Below are 24,359 nucleotides of genomic sequence, written 5' to 3'. Positions count from 1 at the left end.
ATTTCTCTCTGTATGAAGCCCTGGCTGTCCTGGAAAACTCTCTAAACCAGACTGGCCTCAAACTCATAGAGCTTCTCCTACCTCTGCCTCCCAAGTGTTAACATTAAAGCATGCAGCTCCACCACTCAGCTTATCTCTCCATTTCTTAACTGACATTTCTTTTTTTAAGATTTATTTATATGTAGGTACACTGTAGTTATCTTCAGACACACCAGAAGAGGGCGTCAGATCTCATTACGGATGGTTGTGAGCCACCATATGTTTTCTGGGATTTGAACTCAGAACCTTTGGAAGAGCAGTCAGTGCTCTTAAGTGCTGAGCCATCTGACCAGCCCCTAACTGACATTTCAGTTTAGTATAATTCATCACTACAACTGCATTTATAGTGTTCAGGTTTGGGAGAGGTTAAGTAAAATTTGTGTTTTTCCAGTATATCTAGAAGTAGCTTGTCCCTGTACCAGGGAGTTAAAACTTTTATCAAGCTGATGCCTGCAAATATTTCCAGAGAAAAAGAATCTAATTTTAACTCCATGCTGTGGTCTCCCTGTCCTGCCAGCAGTGTAGAGACTTTGGTCAGGGTGCCACCTTTTCTCTCAATAGGAGTTCATAGTAGAGTACTAAAGAGGGTAATAGGCAAGTGATCCTTTTGGAGCGGACATTGGTGATGGGCTCCCAAGCTTGGTTGGTGGTGGCTTGCTTTCTGCACTGCAGTAAAAACACGGAGGGCATCTTTGGCGCTGGGGATTAACAATTCTTCTGTCTTCTCTGACCTGTGATCTTTTCTCTCTTATTCGCCCCGCTCCCTAGTGTGAAGTGAGGGGACCTACTCCCTCCTTTCTACTCCCTCTGTGGTCCACCTTACTTTTTATCCTGCCCTGCGGCGGCTACTCCCCTTACCTTCATGGACGACTCAGAGGTGGAGTCGACCGCCAGCATCTTGGCCTCTGTGAAAGAACAAGAGGCCCAGTTTGAGAAGCTGACCCGGGCGCTGGAGGAGGAGCGGCGCCATGTCTCGGCGCAACTGGAACGCGTCCGGGTCTCACCACAAGATGCCAACTCACTCATGGCCAACGGCACCCTTACCCGTCGGCATCAGGTAACCCACTCTCTTTTAGACCTGCAGGTAGGACGTTGGCATGGTCTCAACTGAAGCCTACATATCCTTAATGAGACGCTACTGGCCCTGGACTGTCCAGTGCTTACACTTCACGATTACCTGTTCCAGGGATGTTACAATGCTGATTAAGAAATAAGGGATTTGTTACTGATCTGAGTTGAGTGGACTTTAGAAACCCTTTGTGACTTCCTGTTTTGCTAGAGTGGGTTTTCTGGACAGGGATGCAGTTCTAGTTATTTCTAGTTATGGTACTGTACTTTGGAGCTACACTCAGAGTCACTTCTGTTTTATTTGAAATATCTTTTTTCTCAGGGTCAAAATTAGGAAAGTATATCTACTTAGCAGTTTGGGAAGTTGGGCATCTTGAGCTCCTAGCTCCAGTTCAACCAGAGACCATCTGTTCTCAGAAAATGTTACAGTATTCATAAATGGCATAATTCCTTTTCCATATGTCCTTGTGTGCTTATTGTTTGGTGTATAAATCATGTTTGGAAGCAGGAGTCATTGTTACTTTTGCTGATTAGAGCTTGGGGGGTATCATGCTATTATTTAACCCAGATAACTACAGGAGCTAGTAGTAGTCTCTGGGTTGGCTGACTTTGATGTGACTTGGGAGGGCAGATATTAGAAATGAGAAGTATATTGTGTTCCTTATGGTTTATGTCTGACTTTACTGTGATGTAATCTGAGGTTTTATCAGTGAATGTGCACACTCATAGGCTGGGCACTGTCCTAGTAGACTGACTCTTTAGAGATCTGAGTGGAATTAGAACACTGCTTACACTCAGTTCTTTTAACTGATGGCTTATTTGTTTTTAATCTGTTGGTTTGTTTGTTTGTTTTGTAGTGCTAGGGATTGACCCTAGAGACCTGAACATGCTAGGCAAATGCTTTACCATAGAGCTATATTCTAGACTATCTATTTACTGACCTATTTATGAAGAGCTGGGGATGGAATCCTGGGTCTTATGCATGCCACTAAACAACATTTCCAGACCTTTAGATTTTTGAACACTAGGTGTTGGTATATAGCTCAGGTTGACCTCAAACTTGTGATCTTCTTGCATTTGCTTCCCTAGTGCTAGGGTTACAATCATGCCCAGCTGCTTGCTTAATCCTTAAACTAGTAGACATAATTTGAAATAATCAGGACCATGAAATAAAGAAGAGACCATGTTAGCAGTGTTCAGGGAATTTTTCAGGAACTTGAATATAGAGTTAGGCATGAGATACACTGAAGAAAAGTAGAGGTGCTCAGACTTTAAGTGGTAGGGAATCCCAGGATTTTAGTGGTTTCTCTTTTATTTTTAGCCTCTGCTGTGCAGTGAAACCACACCCTTCCTTCTTCCTGAAAGCAATGTTTAACTTCCTCCCCTCTGCAGCATTACCCTGTAGGTAAAGGGAGAATGGGTGGAGAAAGAATATTCCAAGGTTATTGTATCTTACTGTTTTCTATTGGAAGAGGAGCAAGAAATGTGCTATAGTCATATTAGGTTATGTTTTGTTGCTTAAGATAGAGAAATTTAAGAACATTTGAGAATGTTTTCTGTGGCTGTAACTTGATAAAAAAGTTAAGACTTTTCTTGAAGGGCATTGCTGAGTACTTTCCTTCATATTTGGAAATGGAGAATTAACTGTCTTCTTTAAAAGTGCTTCCTGGAATGGGAGTTTCCCATGGTACCACAGCATGAAGATTCCTAGAACAATAAAAGAGAGCTTTTTGGGGTCAACTCCTCCCCCCATCGTAGCTTTCCTAACTTAATATTCTTAGGGCTTTCCAAAAGGTTATGTGTAGGAAACTTACCTGAGTCTGTGCTGTTTATGCAGTAAATGGTCTTTGATGCTTCTCACGTGCCAAGCACTGCTCAAGATACTATTAGGGATACAGAAGCCTTGAAATTACCGAACTCAAACCCTGTGTACTCATGGAACTTACAGTTTTATGCTCCAGAGACTCCACCCACCAGAACTCTAGGCCCAATTCCAACCTAGAGGAAAGTGGTATCTTAAGATTAAGGAGGAGTGATGGTTCTTATGTGAATACTGACACAAGGATTTCAGTCCATAAATACCTTCTCAAAAGCCTTTTCATTTTGAAAGAAAGATGTTGTGTTTGACAGAACAAAGGATAGCCAGAAAATGAATTGTCTTGTGGGCTATGTTTCAGAACGGCCGCTTTGTAGGCGATGCTGACCTTGAGAGACAGAAATTTTCAGATTTGAAACTCAACGGACCCCAGGTAATTGTTTTGACTCAAGGTCTAGTTGGCTTCGTTCACACCTTTTTACCTCTCCAGTATTTATGATCATATTGGCATGCTGGAGTGATCATTGTAAATATTTATTAGTTCTTTAATTTTGGAAATTAAAAAGGTGTCATTCCAAATTACAGTTTTGTTGTTGTTGTTGTTGTTTAATCGTTGGCTTTTCTCATGGTACTCCTGTCTCATTGCTTCTCCACAAACTGCAGTTGTCTCGGGGGAGAGCATAATTCCATATTGTAGAAAAGCTTACCTAAAATCTGACTGAGGAGATGGATGAATCTGATGAATAACAAAACCTTTGCTGAGCCTGGTGGGGCATGTCTAATAATCTCAGTCTGTTGGGAGGTAGAGGCAGGTGTCAAGGCCGACCTGGGTGGAAAATTATTGGAACCTTATCACAAAGTAAAAGTAGGAAGAGGATTCTAGATTTTTCTCAGTGGTAGGCAGAGTGCTTGACTAGCTACCCCAAAACAAAGCAAAAACCTGGTTTTTTATTATTTTTTAAATCTTTATTGAATAAGCTGTTCCTTTTAAAGTATTGCTCCAATGTAGATGTAACAGTTAACATAGTTCTTATTCAAGTAGGTGACCAGAATGGGAAGTTAAATCTGTCTCTGTCACTAGGATGTCAGCATGGTTTTAGTTACCTTTTTAAATTTATGTTTATTAAATAGCTAGCACTAGGAAGTTTTAATTTACTACCCTTTTACATAAGTTATTTATTAAGCAGTGTCTCTTATTAACCAGGGTCTTTGGCGGGTCTACATGCCTTTGCCTCTCCAGTGCTGGGATTAAAAGTGTGCACTACCATTGCCCTGCCTTTTTATACAAGTTTTAAAGATGACAACCAATTTTTTTTTCTAAAAACCCCTGAGGACAATGGGAGATGCATGATTTGTCCTGTCTCTAGTTGCACTAATGTTTCTTACTAGGATGGACTGTTACTACATAGGTTTAACTGTAGTTTCACTCTTTTCTCTCTCATAGGATCACAATCACCTTCTGTACAGCACTATCCCCAGGATGCAGGAGCCAGGACAGATTGTGGAAACCTACACTGAGGAGGACCCTGAAGGAGCCATGTCAGTTGTTTCTGTGGAGACCTCAGATGATGGGACCACTAGGCGCACAGAGACCACAGTAAGCTGAGATTTTAATGTCTTAGAGTGATAGGTCCTCTGTGGTCTTTTAGTAGAGAAGCTAACGAGTTAAGTGAGTGAAGGCCACTGACTATCAGAAAAAAGTGATCACGGGGGAAACAGACAAGGTAAAAAAAGTTCAGGAAGTGGGAAGAGAGGAGGAGTATGGCAGTTACAGTAGCTTTCCGAGAGGACCTTAGTGATTGGGCGGTTTTCTCCATTGAGAGGCGTCTGCAGGATAGAGAAACGGTATGGATGACACGCACTTCTGCGTAAAGACCTAGAGGGTAGGGTGAGAGTACTGTGGAATGCAAATTTAGATTCTTTATTTTTTTCAATAATTGGTTTTCCTTTTCTTATTCCTTAACTGAAGGTCAAGAAAGTTGTGAAGACAATGACAACTCGAACAGTACAGCCTGTCCCCATGGGGCCAGATGGGCTGCCTGTGGACGCCTCAGCAGTCTCCAATAACTATATCCAGACCTTGGGCCGTGATTTCCGCAAGAATGGCAATGGGGGCCCTGGTCCCTATGTGGGGCAGGCGGGCACTGCAACTCTTCCTAGGAACTTCCACTATCCTCCAGATGGGTATGGCCGACACTATGAGGATGGTTATCCAGGTGGCAGTGACAACTATGGCAGTCTGTCCCGAGTGACCCGAATTGAGGAGCGGTATAGGCCCAGCATGGAAGGCTATCGGGCACCCAGTAGACAAGACGTCTATGGGCCCCAGCCCCAGGTTCGAGTAGGTGGGAGCAGTGTGGATCTGCATCGTTTTCATCCAGAGCCTTATGGGCTAGAGGATGACCAGCGCAGCATGGGCTATGATGACCTAGATTATGGCATGATGTCTGATTATGGTACTGCCCGTCGGACAGGAACACCCTCGGACCCTCGACGACGCCTCAGGTGGGCAACAGTAGGGGAAGAGGCTTTTTTTCCCAGATGGGGAAGAGGTATCTTTAGGGACCCAGGACGTTTGTGGATAGTTGGACTTACTCTTATAATTACACTAGGTCATGTTTGTTTGTTTGCTACTGTTTTTGTTTTGTTTTTTGAGACAGGGTCTCAGCTTAGGCAGTCCAGCAATCTGGCTAAATAGTAGAGGGTGATCTTGAACTCTTAATCCTTCCAAATTCTGGGATTATAAGTGCCACCATGTTTGGGGGGACATGATTTGTAGCCAGATCACTTAGCTTATAATTTCACTCCTGAGGAGGCCGAAGCAGGATGATTGCAGTGAGTGCAAAGCTGTTGACCATTTCTAAACAAAACTCAAAAGAAAACAGTGATCAGTGGTGGTTATTGGACTATAGCTTAAGAAATAGAGTTTATTGCTACACAGTAATTTCTGCCCAAGATTAGTCACGCTTTTGGCGATAGAGAAAGGAGCACCACAAAGAGTCTGAGCCCAGGGCCGGGGAATGTTCCTGCTCTTGCTCCTGAGAACCTTGTCAGCTACTGCTGTGGGGCCAGAACACAGGTTTTGTTTAAGAACTGTCTTTTCAGTAGTTCACATCCTGATTTATAAATAAATCACTTTTGAGCTCACAGAAACCATAATACTTTGTATTTAGTTAGGGTTTTATGAAGGTCGTGAGCGGGGAGTGTTCCTCCTAGACTGGTACATTAGTAATACTCCCAAAGGTCACTAAGCACCTGTCTATTCTGAGGGTTCTTACTCCTAGAGGTGATCTTTGGTGGCTGAAGATGTCATGATTACTGTTTGGAAGAATATTTTACAAAGGGATTGGAAGGTCCTCCCTCCTTTTCTTCCTTTGTTGAAAGAGGGTATCACTATTTAGCTCTGACTGGTAGGCCTTTTCTGAAGGACCCATTTTAGGATTTGTGTGTTATTTGTTAGTACCTTTGTCATGTCTCTTGTTGGGTTTTCATAGTTTTAAAAGGTTATTTTAAAAATTCTTACTTCTGGCTGTGCACAAAAAACATGTTTGGTTTTGGGCTGCAAACATTACTTTAAAATCAGGGTCTATATTTTCCAAGTCAAGAAATAAAGAAAAGCTTATAGTTATCTTGATAGTGAGGGTGCCCTGGCAGCTGTTCTCAATCTTTGTGTGTAGTTTCATGACCTTTCAAAGCAAAGGTCTTGGCACTTTCCAAATGTATATTAGGTAGTACTGGCTAACCATAAACTGAATTAGTCTGGGACAGGAGTAGAGGCCCTATTATCTAAGCCTGAGTCACTGACACTCTTCAGATGTCGCGGTTAGCAAATTCAACACCCATGTGACTCACCTTTTATTTCTAAAGGGGCACCAGATCTTAGCTGGTGTAAGCTAGCTAAGGTAGATAGATAGCAGCTATCATTGGAGCAGTCTGTCCAAGGAGTGGGGCTGAAGTGCAAGTCAGCTTGCTCTGACTTCCTCGTTAGCCAAGAGAGATTAGACATAGGTGGGTGTGGGTGGCCAGACCATTCCCTGCTGTCCTGTGAAGTGCCAGTCACTTAGAGAGGGTTTGGGGCTTGGTTCTTGGGTTTATTACAGGGTGACATTGAGTTTGGAATCCTGCTTGACTAGCAAGATTCTTGCCGAGAAGAATTCTGCTTCCTGTTTCGGCCTTCAAGAGTAGTGCAAGGTCAAACTTCCTTAGCGAGGCTGTGATTAGTGGCAAAAGCACTGAACTTGAAAACCCTGGTTCTAGTTATGCCTCTGCTGTTATCTATATAGCCTTAAGCAAGTTATTTGATCATTTGTGCAGTTTTGTTATTTGTAAAAGAATCTTGAGCTACTGCCTAAGAAAGAAGGAAGTGTAGAGATAGATTTCCTTGAGTGACTAAAACAAAATCTGGCAATGGCAATTATTTTTGTAGTTGCTTGTCTTAAACAAGAAAAGTAAAATATGCTCAGCATACACCCTGAAACCCTGTTCTCTCATGAACAGTTGGTATATCCTTGGGGTTTTCTTACATGTATCCTATTTTTTCATTAAAAGAAAATATTTTTTCATATGGTGTTTAGCAATCTGGTTTTAAAACAACTTACTTTATTTTGTTTAAGTGATATTTTAAGTTTAAAGGTGCTTTTACTATCATCCCCCTGCCTCCCTTAGTTTTTCAAGGCCAGGGCCATCCTGGAACTTTCTCTGTAGACCAGGCTTGCCTTGAACTCATAGAGATTCCCCTGCATCTGCCTCCCAAGTGCTGAGATTAAAGGCATGTGCCACCACTGCCTGGCCTAATTTATTTATTTTTTAATGAAATGATTCGCTCTACTGAATCCTTTATTTAATGGTCAGTGTTGATACCTGTCAGGTAGGCTAATTTTCAATGTTTGGTAACAGTGGGAGTGGTTTGGTGACAGTGGAACAAGCAACAGTCTTATTTGGAGAGTCCTGCACAATAGAGTCCCCTCTCCCAGTGGGAGCCCCAGGGTAAGATGAGCTCACAGATTTAGGGCTCTTCCTTTGTATTTATAAATAAATAAGGGTGACAGGCTCACCCTCTAGTGGGTATTGGTGGTACTGAAACAGGAAAAGTCGCCTCTCTTTGACATCTTTCAGTTTCTTCTGATCCGAGAACTGGGACTTTCCATTATATGTTGGTGTTTGACAGACTTATAAGTATAGAAGTTGAAGGCTGCAACTCTTCTTGGAATATGCCTGTCTGACTGAATAGTATGTAAGGCCTTGGGATGAATTGTGACAATTAGTGTTCAAGTTTATACCTTAGTAGTAATAAGTAATAAAGCTAAGTCCTCAACAATATAGCCAGAAGTCCTCTATTTTCCTTGATCAGCGCTTCTTTAGTTTTCAAAATAGGGCAAGTTTAATAGTTTTGTTCTTCTAGTTCTTTCCTGTGTGCAGATTTCATGTTTGTTCTCTTTGTGTTTAATATTTCCAAATACTTGTCTTTCTCAATTGGCATAGGTTACTTCTAAATTATTAAGATTGGGCCCAGGGAGAGGGTTCAGTTGGCAAAATGCTTTCTATATAACATGAGGACCAGAATTTGAGCTCCAGTACCTACATAACAAGCTAAGCTCTGTGATGTCTCATACAATCCCAGCTCTGGGGAAGCAGAGATAAAAGGATCCTTGGGTCTTGCAGGACAGTCAGTATAGTTTATCCGCAAGCTTCATATTTGGGAAGAAACTTTGTCTCAAAAAAAAATAATGTAGAAGGACACTGAAAAGACTTGCACACAAAATTATGAAAAATTGATTATACAGAGGAGATATATGATCTCAGTAGAACTCTGATCCAACTTTGAAGATGATGGGTGATAGGATGTCTGTGAAGCCAGATTTAATTGCTTGGTTCTTTGTTCTTTCAAAACTGCAGGAGCTATGAAGACATGATTGGTGAAGAGGTGCCACCTGATCAGTACTATTGGGCTCCTTTAGCTCAGCATGAGCGGGGAAGTTTAGCAAGCTTGGATAGTCTTCGCAAGGGAATGCCCCCACCTCCAAACTGGAGACAGCCTGAGCTGCCAGAGGTGATTGCCATGCTAGGCTTCCGCTTGGATGCTGTTAAGTCCAATGCAGCTGCATACCTGCAGCACTTATGCTACCGCAATGACAAGGTGAAGACTGATGTTCGGAAGCTCAAGGGTATCCCGATATTGGTAGGATTGTTAGACCACCCCAAAAAGGAAGTGCACCTTGGAGCCTGTGGAGCTCTCAAGAATATCTCTTTTGGACGTGACCAAGATAACAAGATTGCCATAAAAAACTGTGATGGTGTTCCTGCTCTGGTCCGATTACTCCGAAAGGCTCGTGATATGGACCTGACTGAAGTAATTACTGGTAAGTGCTAGGTTAGGGAGGGTCACTGTTAATCCATATAGAGGTATGGATCTAGAAGTTTCTAGTCTATTACCTTTTAATTAATTTATTGAATAATTAATTCTTTTAGAGTCAGGATCTCACTCTGTAGCTCTTGCTGGCCTAGAACTCACTATGTTGAGCAGGTTGGACTTGAAGTAATCTACCTGCTTCGGCCTCCCAAATACTGGCATGCTGGCCAGTCCATTATCTTTTGATTATAATTTCTAAGGTAGTGAGTGGCCTTGGGTCAAATCTACAGATTTGATTGGTTGACACATGACACACACAGAAATCTCTAACACATTGTGCATACCTGTATGTTTTCTCATTTTTTTGAGATAGGGTCTTTCTTTATGTAGGGAAGCTATTCTAGAACTCACTATGTAGATTAGGCTGTACTCTCACAGAAATCCACTTGCCTCTGCCTTCTGAGTTCTAGGATTAATGAGTGGGCCACCATGTCTGGCACAGTCTGTTATTTTTGGCCAACTGTAGTAGTAGAGAAACTTGTTTTCCAAAGACAGAGCTAGGTGGCAATTGCCACTTATCCACAACCTTATAATCTGTCTTAAATGAGTGCCTTTCTTGACTCAACCTGCCTGTTCCATTTAGAAATTTGAGTTTATGGCTATTTGGAATAATTTTCCAGATTATATATGGTGATCCATTTTGTGGGGGCATAATCACCATTCCAGAAAGAAAAAAGAAATATTGGTTCTTAATTAGCAGGATATTTTTGCCCCCAGAGGACATCTCCCTTGCTACAGTTGCTTTTGGCTGTCATAACTTGAGGTTAGGTAGAGCATGCTCTTGGCATCCAATGAATAAAAGCTAGGGATACTGGTTGACTGGTAAGGATCCAGCAGTAGACAGGACAACTTCCCACAGCAAAGAATTATGTGGACCAAAGTGACTTGTGTTGCTGAGGTAAAGAAACTAGTGTAGATTGTTTTGTAAAGCTTTATTTTATGACTGTGTACCTGTATTAATCTACAGTATAAAATATATATTACCATGGGTCAGAAGCTTGACTAACCCTACATGAAGTCATAGACTCTATAATGGATGTACTAAGAAGGAATAGAATAGTACCTCTGATACTCTTCAGATATACTGTTTTGGGTGCTAGAGAGTTCTCTGAATTGTCCCTGTCAGGAACCCTGTGGAATCTCTCATCCCATGATTCAATCAAAATGGAGATTGTGGATCATGCACTCCACGCCTTGACAGATGAAGTTATCATTCCACATTCTGGTTGGGAGAGAGAACCTAATGAAGACTGTAAGCCACGGCATATTGAATGGGAGTCAGTGCTCACCAACACCGCTGGCTGCCTTAGGTAAGTGGAGGTTTTCAAGACTATAAAGATTGTTTAAGTTTTCCTGGGGTGGAAGTGCAGGCTTGCAAACCTGTCAGACCCTGTCTCAAAACGGGAGGCAAATACATTGGAGCTTATTGGCAAAGTGCTTCCCTTAGGTACAGTTTCACTACCATACACGTATACATTCGTTCAAGTTGGAATTTTAGGGAGGTGGTTTTTTTTTTTTTTTAAATTAGAAGTTAAGTTTCTGTCTGTTTGTTTGCTTGCTTCTTTTATTTATGATTTTTTTGTGGTATGGAGGACCAAATTCAGGACATTGCCTGTACTAGGCAACCTTTACTCTACCATGTAAATGCTTGACCACAGCCTACGTGCCTTTGCTTCTTTCTTATCTGTACCATGTTTACCTGTTTGTGTGTTTACTTCCTCCCTTCCTCCTGTTCACATCACTTTTATTACTCTTTGATTTTGTTCCTCCCACATACAAGGTTCTTATCTAGTTGTGGATTTTTGTGTGTGTCTTATTAGTCCCTGTCACGATTATCTGTATTTCAAATTAGACACTTTTGCCATTGTCTATATTTGTACTGCTGTATAACAAATGAGTTCTGGCTAGATTTACTGATGTTGGTGTGCTCTGCCCACAAGCCCCTTTTTTTGTGGTGCTGGTTATTAACCCCATTGCCTGTATAAGTTTGGGTGAGCTGTCTACCACTTAGCCTGAAAGAGAGTGTCCGGATCCTCTGGAGCTACAACCTTGTGTGGGTGCTGAGGGTTGAACCCAAGTCCTCAGCAGAGCTTCCAGCACTAGTGCTCTTCACACTGCCTGTTCCAGTTCCTGGTATGCACTTTTTTAACCTGACTTCACAAGCTTGAGAAAGCTTAGAAGACAACCTTTCAGTCAATTTCCAACTGCAATACCTTGCTTTTTAATAAGTATTTTTTTTAAAGATTTATTTATTTTATGTATGAGTACACTATAGCTGACTTCAGACACACCAGAAGAGGGCGTTGGATCCCATTACAGATGGTTGTGAGCCACCATATGGTTGGTTGCTGGGAATTGAACTCAGGAACCGCTGCGCCATCTCTCCAGCCCTGCTTTTAATAAGTATTATTAACTGCTTATTATACTGAATAGAAAAGGTTTTAAGGAAACTTTAGATGTAAATGATATCTAAGAGGGACTTCAGGGATTTGAGTCATCTTCAGAAACTTTGTGTTTCCCCTTAGAAACGTAAGCTCAGAGAGGAGTGAAGCCCGGCGGAAACTTCGGGAATGCGATGGCTTAGTTGATGCCCTCATTTTCATTGTTCAGGCAGAAATTGGGCAGAAGGATTCAGACAGTAAGGTACGTTAATGAATGGCTAAGTGAATTTTGTTCACTAAGGACCTGTAGTCCAGACCTACCACTTCTGGTAATATAAAATATTTATTATGATATCCACCTCTCCCTAAAATGGGCATTTAGTTAAACAAAGAGAAGTGTGTGTGTGTGTGTGTGTGTGTGTGTGTGTGTACACAAGTATACAGAAGAAGCCAGGAGAACATTTCTTCCTTCTTTTCAAGCCAGACTTGCTGTGCAGCAAGTCCTGTTAATGACTAAGCCATCCCCTCAGCTCTAAAGATAGTTTTCTTTAGGTGTGTGTGTCCCATATATAGTTAAGCTACTTAGTAGCCTTCCAGATTATACATTTTCTTAGTAAGGAAAACAGTGACCTAAGTGTTGGGTCACCAACTAGTTGCAGAAGCCATTACATGTCTATAATTAGACTTCCAGTTAGAATGTAGATAACAAGGATTTTGAGGATCTTGGGGAACTGACAAGGTGACCTGAGAAAAGATGGGTTGAGTCATGCATTTAGGATTGATATTTTAATACTCAAATCATAGAGACTTAGATTTTTCTTGGAAGTCAACATAAGCATTCTCTTTTCCAACTGACCCTTTTGTTTTATTTCTTAAGCTTGTGGAGAATTGTGTTTGCCTCCTTCGGAACTTATCATACCAAGTTCATCGTGAAATCCCACAAGCAGAGCGTTACCAGGAGGCACTTCCTACTGTGACTAACAGTACTGGGCCACATGCTGCCAGTTGCTTTGGGGCCAAGAAGGGCAAAGGTGAGTCTTAGTTCCTGTTCTTTAATATGGGACAAAAGGAACACTTAGCTTTATAGGTACTTAATAAATAGTATGGAAGTCTCCCTAGTAGAGACATGTCCTTTTGCTCTGTTGCTGCTCCCTTGTTCTGTATGCTTTGATGGTGGTGGTGGTGGTGGTGGTGGTGGTGGTGGTGGTGGTGGTGGTGGTGGTAATGGTGGTGGTGGTGGTGTGTGAATATGGTGACGATTGTTAGTGTATTGGCATCTGGGGCAGTGAAGGACAAGAACTCAGCTAAACCAGGGCCTTCCTCCTTGTTCCTCCTCCTTCTTTGCTTTCTTGTGTACTTGCCCATGATCCTGTTGACATCTTTCTCCTGCGTTTTCTTCCTTCATTTCTCTCCTCGCTTTCCACCTTGGTGATGCACTGGAAGATGAGTGGTTCTCCAGAGGTAAGTGCAATCTTTTAAGGCGCTTGTCTCCTAACTTGCATGGTTTGGTTCTTACCTTTCGTAATATCTTTTTATCTAACCCTTCCCCATGGATGCATGTAGGAAAACTTAGTTGAGGAAAAGCATTGGGATAAGTTTAAATCTTCTTGGTCGTGGTTTTGACATGCTGTTTCTGGACAACAGTTCCTGTTATCAACTCAGTTAACAGCCGCAGGAGTGGTCATCCTTTTGCACAGTCTACTGCCTGTTTTGGTCCTTCTTGTTTCTGCATCATCCCTGTTGGGACAGTTATGTATGGGGTTTCTCTTCTTTTGCCTCTTTTGATGCTGCATCTCAGATCTGAAGATTCTTACTGAAGGATGAAAAACTGTCAGGTGGGATCGTTCTTTACCCATTCTCTCCACCCTCTCTCCATTTTCATAGGGAAAAAGCCTACAGAGGATACAGCAAGTGATACAGTGGATTTCCCTAAAAGAACTAGTCCTGCTCGAGGTAAGCTACCCTCCCTATTCCCCATCTCCAGAGACTGGATATGGTGACATATTCTATGCACTATGGTAACATTTCTCTGGCTTAATGGATTTGAAGTAACAGTGAAAGTGTTGGGAAAAGTCAACAGTCTAGAGCCAGAAACTAGGCTGAGTATAATGGTGTATGCCTGCAACCTTAGTACTTGGGTAACTGATGCAGGAGAATTTCTGCCAGTAAAAAGTTGCTTTGAGATAGGGAGGGGGAGCGTGCCACAATAAACAAAAGAAAAGACAAGAATGGCCACTGCAGTTTTTTGGATCTTGAGCCTTATTGTTAGAAGAAATGTCTTTATCATAGTTTAGATGTGTGGACTCAGTATATTAATGGATATAAACTTGCTAGCTTTCTATAAACATAAAAATTATTAATTAAATTATGTTAAATCTCGGGCTGTCTGTCACTTAGTCATATTCGTGATGGGGAGAATGGCCAAGTTGAATTAGAAATAATTTGGGTTAGATGTTCACTCATTAAGCCTGGTTGCTTATGGTACAAACAAGTCTGAAGTTAGCTATGAGGTGCAAGTCAAGGAAGGAGGAGAGGGCTCGGATACGACTGAGTGATGTCTATTCTCTTTTTACCATGGAGTAGTTGTTGTTATTTTGTTTGTTTGTTTTTGAGACAGGGCCACACTGTGGTCCTGGTTGTCCTGGAACTCTGTCTGTAGACCAGGCTAGCTTCAAACTCACAGAGATCTGCCTGCCTCTGCCTTAAAAGTGCTGGGATTAAAAGTGTATGGCACTGCTTTAGGCTAGAGTAGTTATCTTAAAGCATGGGATCGACTGGGCATAGTGGTACAGGCTTGTAGTCCTAGTATGCAGAGATGAAGACAGGAAGATTATGAATTTGAAGCCAGTCTGCTTGACATTGCAAGACCCTGTCTCAAAAGACAAAACACAAACCTTAGAAAAAAGAAACCTGAAATCAAGCCTCTGAGTTTGCTTATGACTTAATAGGGAAGTTGGGGGACTAATAATAGAGAAGCAGCACTGCAGGCAGCCAGAACTTGATTTTAGGCACTCATTAGTGCTTTCTGTTACGCCCTTCCTTGTGCAGGCTACGAACTCTTATTTCAGCCAGAAGTGGTGCGGATATACATTTCCCTCCTTAAGGAGAGCAAGACACCTGCCATCCTAGAAGCCTCCGCTGGAGCTATCCAGAACCTGTGTGCTGGGCGCTGGACAGTGAGTACCTCTAAGAGAATGGGTGTTAGCATAGGGCGTGCTGATGACTAGGTTGCTACGATTGGTAACCTTTTTACCACTTTCACCTGCTTCCTAGTATGGCAGATACATCCGCTCTGCTCTTCGTCAAGAGAAGGCTCTCTCCGCCATTGCTGACCTCCTGACCAGTGAGCACGAGCGAGTGGTGAAAGCTGCTTCTGGCGCACTGAGAAATCTGGCTGTGGATGCGCGGAACAAAGAGTTAATTGGTAAGGATTTGAGCCAGTGCCTAGCACAGTGCCTGGATTCCAGCAAAGTTTAGTCATTTGTCGCCATCACTGAAGAGAAGGATCCTATAATTTTCCATAGTTTGTTTCTGAGAGTTGAAGGTTCATGGTTTAGTGGATCTTAAGAAAACAAGAAGTGTATGAGATTCTTCCAAAACATTATAGCCACTAGTATTTGTTGAGTATCTAGTTTTCTCTATCTCTAGGCATTGTTTGATATCTAGCATTGCATTGTCTCTGTGCACTTGAAGAAGTAGATGAAGGGTGTTGAGTTTATGGCTGATTCATGTTCTTTGCCCTTTGAGGTAATCTTATGTAATAATGAGTTGGTTTGTATGGCTAGAACTTAAACTTGGCCTGATTACTACTTTCAAGTGTATTGTGAGGCTCCTCCTAACCTTTTGTTTTACTGCTATAGGCAAACATGCCATTCCTAACTTGGTAAAGAATCTGCCAGGAGGCCAACAGAACTCCTCTTGGAATTTCTCTGAAGACACCGTGGTCTCTATATTGAACACTATCAACGAAGTTATTGCTGAGAACTTGGAAGCTGCCAAAAAGCTTCGAGAGACCCAGGGTATTGAGAAGCTGGTGTTGATCAACAAATCAGGGTGAGCTTTTACTTAATCACAGCTAGAGGAATTTGAATATGAAAAAAGAGACTTTATTAAAGAATTTTTGCCAGGCAGTGGTGGCGCACGCCTTTAATCCTAGCACTTGGGAGGCAGAGGCAGGCGGATTTCTGAGTTCGAGGCTAGCCTGGTCTACAGAGTGAGTTCCAGGATAGTCAGGGCTATACAGAGAAACCCTGTCTTGAAAAACCAAAAAAAAAAAAAAAAACAAACAAACAAAAAAAAGAAATAGAAAAGATTTTTCCTCTTCCATTGTGTGAGATTATATCAACTTTCTGTGACATATCGAGAGGTCTTGATCTAATATTGGTCTATAAATTCTTAATATTGGTCTATAAATTGGCATGGATTGTTATATCAAACTATTTATGTCAGTGTTTCAGGCAGTATAGGATTTGGTGAAATTTGACTTCCCCCATTTTTACATTTTTATATCCTTGTGCTGTTATAACAGTAGTTCTCAACCTGTGAGTTTCAAGTTATGAAGTAGCAATAAATATAAATTTATGTTTGGGGTCACCATAACATGAGGAACTATATGTAGTCTTAGGAAGGTTGAGAACCACTTAGTTAGAGAGTATAGGTTCTAAGATTCCCTGGTCGGAAAACTAAACTTTGTATGGTGTTACTTTTCTTCATAGGAATCGTTCAGAAAAAGAGGTGCGGGCAGCAGCTCTTGTCTTGCAGACGATTTGGGGCTATAAGGAGCTTCGGAAACCACTGGAAAAAGAAGGATGGAAGAAATCAGACTTCCAGGTGCAGTAACTCTTGACCAAAGCTTTGGCTTTTCTTCTCTTTTGCTCCTTGGCTAGTGCCTCTGTCTTTGGTTTCTTCTATTTCACTATCAAACTAACTCCCAAGTCTTTTCCAAGATACCGAAGACACTGCTTTTTAATACAGTGTTGCTCACAGTTTATTTTTGCTGAAGTAGTTCTACTCTCTCAGTGTTGAACATACAGTGGATGCTGCTGGTAGTGAACAGTGATAATGTACGGCCACTGTGAGCTTGCTCCCTATCTACTCAGACCCTTGCACATGCTTACCATTCTCTGATCCTTCTACCTCGGTCCTCCAAGTACTAGCATTATAGATACGTGCTTCTGCCTAGACTCAGATTCTTTTCTGAGGAGTTGTCATTGTCAATAGGCATCTAGCACCTAAGTCCTTTAGGAAGAATGTGTGAGTGAGGCCTAGGGTAAGTGAACATGGAAAAGGAAACCCTGTGCTCTTTCAGGGCTTCTGAAGCGGGAGGTGCAAGATTAGGAGGAGGGACCAGGAAGAAGTAGGTATCTTCAGGTTTCTATGACAATGGGTTTACCTTTGTCTCCAGGTGAATCTAAACAATGCATCTAGAAGCCAGAGCAGCCATTCATATGATGATAGCACTCTCCCCCTCATTGACCGGAACCAAAAATCAGGTATTGTAACCAAGGGGTGCAGCCTTCTCTGTTTAGTACTCTTGGCATTCTTTAATGGCTTATTAACTAAAAAATAGAATGTGTATTTATTCCAAATAAGCTGGACACCGAGTAGGGGAGTGATGTTTTGCATCAGAATTATAATGTGTAAGAGAGCAGAGGTTTGAATTTAGAAATCTAACAAAGCAGGAAGGGGTGTGGTGGTGCACACTTGTAATCCCAGTCACTCTGAGGTGGCTGAAGGAGGATCAGAGTAGGTCAAGGCCAGCCTTGGCTATGTGACACCCTGTCTCAAGGGAAAACAAAACCAAAATCAGGGTAGTTAGTAACTCGAGTGTGGCTCCTCTAATTTGCCTGTGAACTGCAAGTTACTAGAGAGTGACTCATTTTTCTGTTTAATCTCTCCCTCTCTTAAATTTCTGTTCTACTGATTAGTGTGCTTGGTTAATTATTAGTGCTTTTCTAGTTGTGAAAAATTAAAGCTACTGACAACCAGAAAGTCCATTAGTTCAAGTCCCTAGGAAAAAACACCATGGTTACAGCTGTGTGTATGGTTGTGCTTTTGTGTTTGTGTGGTGCTGGGGCTGGACTCCAGGGCTTTCTCGGCAAGTTTTCAGTGTCTCTGAGGTAGAGCTTTTTAAATCACTTTATCATTTCAATCACTTTATCATAGATGAATTATATGTTTAGTATTTTATATATATATTTTTTCTCTTTCACTAAAAGTATGCACTATAACCTTTCTTATCTTAAGGCTTTTGGGTTTTGATTCCACCCATGGCTTTTGGAGCGTGGTTTGAGGACCCTAAGATTCTTAGACAAATGTGCCAGCAGCATAAAAGCAGCTCTTGATCTATAACATAGATGAGGGTAGTGCGCTGATATGAATAAGTTGTTTTTACTCCCATGCACTCTATAGTTAAAAAGCTACCTCCACTTAGGAGCATCCTGGATGGAGCTATAAATGTTAATTCTTTATTATATTTCTACCCCTAAGTACATATCACTTGGATGTGTAGTGCTAAGGACGAAATGTGAAGCTCTTGTGCTGTGTAGGGAGCCACTGTGGCTGTCTTGAGGCAGACTACTGGTATTATTAGACTAGCTGTTTTTTATAGAGTACTATTTTACTTTATGAAGCAGCTGACATACAAGTGATGATTATTTCAACATGGTTATTTGGCAAGCATTTCCTCAAAAATAAACACAGAAACTTGTATTTATTACTTTATATAAAAAACTGACAGTATTTTCTACCTGAGTAAAAAATATACTTTTGGCTGAGTGTCATGATTCATCCCAGCACTTGGAAGGCTAAGGCAGGAAGATTGCCCTTCATTTAAAGCCAGCATGGGCTACATAGGGGGTTCTAGGTCAGCCTGAGCTGTAGAATAAGACCTTGCCCACTGAAAAAAGCCTCAACAAACCCCCAAATCCCAAAGAAGAAAAGTACAACCCAGAAAATCATACCCATGTTACTGAGCTTAGTAACTTGCCAGTACTTAAAAGTCTTTTTCTAGGGCCATCAAGGTGGCTCAGCAAGTAAATTCACTTGCTGCGAAGCCCGACAACCTGAGCTCCACTGATGAGAGAGAGCTGAGCCCTGAAAGTTGTCCTCACGCCAATGTATCCATGTCACACTATGGATGGACACAGAAACACACACACACACACACACACACACACACACACACACACACACACCATCTTCTTCTCCCTCTCTCCCCCCTTTCACTCCCTCTACCCTCTCTGTCTCTGTCTTTCTTTCCTCCCCCCCACATGCACATTCATGCCCATGCGTGCGCGCACACACACACACACACACACACACAGTGTAATAATAAACTAATTTTTAAGGCTTTTATGATCAGTTTCTTCCATAATTGTTTCCAGGGATGAGACTCAGGCCATCAGGCTTGACAACAAGTGCCTCTGAAATCGTTCTTATATTTGGGTGTCTGTAGGGAAGGGATCAGAGTTTTGTGGGGCTTTCCTAGAACTGTAGGCTGTGATTACTTTTGGCACATACTATGTGCCCAGTAAAACTTTATTGAATAAAGGCAAGGAAAGATGGCACACCCACCCAAAAGAAATGTCTACTTTATATAGATTTTGGTGTATTGGATTTTGACTTGGATAACTTTCTAATTCCATATAGATAAGAAACCTGACCGGGAAGAAATTCCAATGAGCAATATGGGGTCAAACACAAAATTATTAGGTAGGTGATGAATTCCTGTCTAATGTTGCAGAATAGTGTTTAATTGGGGTGAGTAGACATTCTCTCCCCCTTTCTCTCTCTCTCTCCCCCTCCCTCCCTCCTTCCCTCCTTCCCTCCTTCTCTCTCTCTCTCTCTCTCTCTCTCTCTCTCTCTCTCTCTCTCTCTCTCTCTCTCTCTCTCTCTCTCTCTCATCATATAGGCAGGTCTTGAACTCACTACACTTGAGTCTGATCTTGAACTCCTGATCCTCCTGCCTCTACTTCCCAAGTGCTGATATTATAGATATGCTCCACCATACCTGGCTTTTTTTTTGTTTTTCCCCTGTAGCTTTTCCCCCCCTAAACAACCTTACCATTTACCATCCTGGAAGTATAGTGATTGATTATCTCCATTTGAAAAGATATTTGAAAATATGATAAAATTTGATCAGTCTAATCTTTTCTGCATTTTCACATGTTGCTGTGGATGGGATAACCTTGAACTTAAAAAAAAATATTTTAAGAAAAGAAATTTTAAAAAACTTTTTATTTTTTGAGGCAGATCTTTCTGTATTCCTAGCTGTCTTAAAACTTGCTTTGTAGATCAGACTGGCCTTAAATTCACAGGGATATATCTATTTCTGCCTCCCCGGTATTGGGACACTATCATGCCTAGCCAATTCATTTTATTTTGTATGTATGAGTGTTTTGCCTGTGTGTATGTTTGCTTACCAGGTGCCTCATGCTCTCAAACATCAGAATCCATAGAACTGTACTTAGGGATAGTTGTGAACCACCAAGTAAGTGACAAGAGTTGAACCCAGGCCCTCTGCAAAGAGGAACAAGTGTACTTAACTGCTGAGCTGTCATCACTCCAGCCCTCAGACTGTGAATTCTTGATAGATCCTCTTCTTCCCACATATGTTCTCAGAAAGTCTCATGTGGTGTAGAACTAGCCCTATCTCTTTCTGTTCTTTCTCCCTACTCTCTACTGGTCTTTTTTTAAAGTAGGATTTTATAGCCCAGGTTAGCTCAGAATGACCTTGAATTCTTGTGCCTTCTTCCTACTTGATATTCTCTCATCTTTCTACTTGGGTATATGAAGCCTTCTCTGGGAATGTCCTCCCCTTTGTCCTCTTCTAAATTCTTTCTTTCCAAAGGCTAAACTCGGGTTGTGTTTTTCTTTATTAGTTCCTTCAAATTGTAGCATATTTCTCAGTCTTCTCTTAATTTCAGGGCTGTATCTCTTTAATAGGCTAGGTCTCTTTAGTATCACTCACCATAGGATACACTGTTGTTTCTCATTGTTACTGCTTTGTTGTTTTTGTAGTGGTGGGAATTGAATCTAGGCTAACCACTGAATTACATTCCCAGTACGGGGTATTTCTCATATATCATCTTCCCCCTTATACTCAAGTTGTGTGTAAGTCTTAAAAAGCATCGGTGTTTAATGTCTTGTTGGAGCTTCTGAAACAGCTCATTTCTCAATTGAAGTGCCTAATTCACATGCATTGGTATACTAGAAGGAATATTTTATTTCTGTGTACTTTGTTCTCTAGATAACAACTATTCCACACTGAATGAGAGAGGAGACCACAACAGAACACTGGACCGATCTGGGGATCTGGGTGATATGGAACCATTGAAGGGAGCACCCTTGATGGTAAATCCTTGTTATATGCCACTTTGTAAAGTTGAGGCTAATAGTATTTTGAAACTGTATGATATATAAAATGGGGTGGGGGAAGAAAAGAGAAAGATAAATCTTTTTTTGGTAGGTGATTTCAGGAAAAAGAGGCTTTGATGCTTCTTAACGGTTTTTGGGATGTTTTTCATTGATTGCTGGATGTTTTTTGCAAGCATTGTTGATGTCACTGACACTAACTAACTAATCTGCTCTCTAGTATATCACCCTGCTTTTGCACATACCTGCTTAGGATGACACACTTAGAGATTCTTACCTTGGCTCTCTTACTAACAAGTTGCATGTGTTCACAGCAGGACGAGGGGCAGGAATCTTTGGAGGAAGAGTTGGATGTGTTGGTTTTGGATGATGAGGGGAACCAGGTGTCTTACTCCCCCATGGTATGTCCTCCAGTCACCCCTAAGATGGTCCTGAGGAAGGAGATTCCCGTGTGCCTGTTCTTTGCCAATCATGCTGATCTGATCAGGCCTGTGATACTTGTCTGAGCCACATGGTACCCAAGGGTTCTGCTTCTGTGATCTTGACCTCTTCCAAGGCTGGGATGCAGCGGATGATCTGGTTCTCTGTTGTGTGCTGATTTCCTGCCTCCAGATTTGCTCAGCTGTGTTTGTTTCCCTCGTCCTCCTGTTCTCAGCCTTATTAACAGCCTTCTCTTTTTTTCCCTACAGCAGAAGATTTAGCACCACTCTACCTGCTCCATATGGGCTTATAATATAGTACTTTTATTTTTTGGTGGTGAAATGGACTGATGATTTTTTTTCCTTTCTTCGCTGGACTTGTGTGCCAACTGCCAGGCTGACTCCTTGTAGCCCAAAGTGGCTTCCTTCATCCATGAATTACATCCATCCACTGAAGTTTAATTTTCCTATCCTCCTAGACCCTACTTCCAGTTTTCCCCCAAGAAACCTGACTCAGTTATTTGCATATCTTGAGAAACTGCTGCAGATTAACTCTTTTTGCCAGCCTTCCCTGGAACTCCTCTTGGCCTTGCATAGAGGGAGGGAGAGTGGAACTCTCACTGGAAGCAATGGGAAGAACTGAAAATTACACGCAGTCTGTTCAGCATTCAGCATTCTGACAAACTGATGACTTTTAGTCAAGACTATTTTTTCTGGTGTGTCGGGGGGAACTTTTTTCTTTTTTTGGATGGGGAAGTGTCCTTTCTCCAGTGGCTATTTTTGAAGCCAAGAAGGCTGGAAACATTGGCACATTCCACCTGGCAAGGGCCCTGAAGTAAGTGAAGTACTCCCCAACCTCGGAGTGAGAACTCTTGTTCTTCCTGTCCGAGGCAGGGACCACAAAGGACCTACAGACTCCATCTCTTCTGTCAGTTACAGGACAACCTTGGGGTGCTGTCCTGGCCAAGGCTGTCCTTAACCCTCTTCTCCTACCCTGTGATAAATCTGCTAACTTGACCTGACCATTTGCAAGATGCTTTGTAAAAAGGAGAATGCCATGGAACCCTTGGTTGAGAAGAAACAGAAAGATTGTCTATTGAGAAGACGAACCTCTAGGAGGCACTAGAAGGAATGTACATGAAGGGGTTAGTCTGAAACTGGCAGGAAGCTTCAAATCTGGCTTTCCCCAGCCCCCCCAACCCCATCTCTCTTCTTCTTTCATAAGCTTGTTCTCCCTCTCCTCCTCTTCCCTGGATTTGTTGGCCAACTTACAAGACTTGTACATAACTCCTCCCCCTTTGCCCTTCTAAGGTAGGAGTTGCCCTGGCTTTGCCTCTTCTTTGTGCCTTTGGCCTGGGGTGCATCTCCTCCCTCTCTTCCAGGTGCCTTTCTTTGCCTCTGCAGTCTCATTTCTCATGATTTTGAAAGTTAGATTTTGTTATTTTCTTACCCACTGTTGACCCCCAGTAGCTGAAGGAAAGAAGAGGAGTGGTAACCTAGGGAACTTCAAGTCCCCTCTGGGGGTTGTTAAAGCCTCTGATGTAGCCACAACAAGCTTCTGCTCAACAGCGACAGTTGGGATTGGTGAAAATCCATCATCATGAGTCTCAAAGTAAGGGGAGTGCTGTGACTCTGACTCCTCAGTTGTCCCCAGTTCCCATCATCTCTGAAAGACTACAGGGAATCAGGCCTTGCCTCCATTACACCCTTTACTGTTGTAGTGAATGGTATAGCGTGGGCTAGACAAACAGCTACTGTATGGGTTCAGGTTTTTTTTTTGTTGTTGTTTAAACTTTTTTCTGTATTTGCTTTCTTTCCTTAATCTAAAAGCTCTATTCAATGCAACTGGAATTCTTTATCCCTCTTGTCCTGTTCCTTAATATATTGAGGCTATGGGGTAGGAGAAAAGTGCACAGCCCACCCACCAACCTCTTTCCTTATGCATTACAATCGCCCTCCCCCCTCAACCTTTTGCTTCCTTCCCATTTCTTCCTAGTCCTATTTACCTTTTCTGGCAAAAAGGAGCTTCGTGCTCTCTGTGACCCTCAGAGTATACTGCACAGGGGAGCCTCCTTGCCCACATCTGTCTGCCTCTGGTTTTGGTTTCTCTCGTCCTCTGCTCTTCCTGGTGCTCTTTCTTCTCGGTGGGGTGTGGGTAATAGACTAGCCATGGGCTTTGGGGACCTTTAACTGTTTTTTTGTTTGTTTGTTTTGTTTTTCCTCTTTCATTTATAAAACACTAAACATTCGATTTCAGCAAACCAAAAATCCTACCCTCCCACCGAATACTACTAGGGGGCATATCTTCTGCTCTGTATCTTTTCTCTCTTTCTTTATCTTGTTAATGCTTTTAAAAACAAATGAGTTTTTTATATAAATAAAAGTTTTTAAAGTGTGTGTGTGGGAGGTCTGTGTCATTTCTTCACTTCCAGCTGCACTTCTTCCCTCCTTTCCTTCTTAGTTACTTTGGTGCCAGTGTTGTTTTTCTTTGCAGAACAGCCAGAAGGAGGTTGTCTCAGGATGGGCTTACTTTAGTTTCAGTCCCAACTCTTATGAAGGAATGTTCTTTGGAACACCCTCCCACCCCAGAGTCTTAACATTTAAGGAATGGCTGAAGTAGAGCATGAGAACTTACTGATTGTGTACACTGGCTTCCACATTCTCTGGGGTTCTCAAACATCTTGACAAAATCAACACTGAGCAAAGTCCTCTAATGCATGGCTCTTTTGAATATAACACATCAAATTAGAAATAGAAGCTAGCAGTCCCAACAGCTACCTTAGTAAATGTGAAAGATTTCAAAGTCCTCTACACAGGAGTACTAATGACAGGTTGTGGCAATGTTTCACGGG

At 42.0% G+C, this 24,359-nt stretch overlaps 1 protein-coding gene across 8 annotated transcripts in view; it reads left to right on the top strand.

Moving 5' to 3' along the window:
* Ctnnd1 (catenin delta 1) overlaps positions 1-23,904 on the top strand; it is a 49,534-nt gene extending 25,630 nt beyond the window's left edge. For 3 of the 8 annotated variants that reach the window (XM_052182814.1, XM_052182815.1, XM_052182816.1), the window contains 17 exons: positions 808-1,096; positions 3,285-3,356; positions 4,368-4,520; positions 4,893-5,428; positions 8,819-9,282; positions 10,459-10,642; positions 11,858-11,975; positions 12,591-12,744; positions 13,598-13,666; positions 14,762-14,889; positions 14,987-15,137; positions 15,574-15,766; positions 16,429-16,543; positions 17,118-17,205; positions 19,364-19,426; positions 20,964-21,067; positions 21,778-23,904. In XM_052182814.1, the coding sequence (XP_052038774.1) occupies positions 902-1,096; positions 3,285-3,356; positions 4,368-4,520; positions 4,893-5,428; positions 8,819-9,282; positions 10,459-10,642; positions 11,858-11,975; positions 12,591-12,744; positions 13,598-13,666; positions 14,762-14,889; positions 14,987-15,137; positions 15,574-15,766; positions 16,429-16,543; positions 17,118-17,205; positions 19,364-19,426; positions 20,964-21,067; positions 21,778-21,789 (2,799 nt within the window). In that variant the 5' untranslated portion in view covers positions 808-901 and the 3' untranslated portion in view covers positions 21,790-23,904. Of the gene's footprint in view, positions 1-807; positions 1,097-3,284; positions 3,357-4,367; positions 4,521-4,892; positions 5,429-8,818; positions 9,283-10,458; positions 10,643-11,857; positions 11,976-12,590; positions 12,745-13,597; positions 13,667-14,761; positions 14,890-14,986; positions 15,138-15,573; positions 15,767-16,428; positions 16,544-17,117; positions 17,206-19,363; positions 19,427-20,963; positions 21,068-21,402; positions 21,685-21,777 lie in introns of those variants that run through there. The other 5 variants (XM_052182817.1, XM_052182821.1, XM_052182818.1 and 2 more) reach the window with 5 other exon arrangements.
* The last annotated feature ends 455 nt before the right edge of the window (positions 23,905-24,359 follow it).

This window comes from Apodemus sylvaticus, chromosome 5, assembly GCF_947179515.1.
Source record: "Apodemus sylvaticus chromosome 5, mApoSyl1.1, whole genome shotgun sequence".
NCBI lineage: Eukaryota > Metazoa > Chordata > Mammalia > Rodentia > Muridae > Apodemus > Apodemus sylvaticus.
This window is presented reverse-complemented; position numbering and strand designations above follow the sequence as displayed.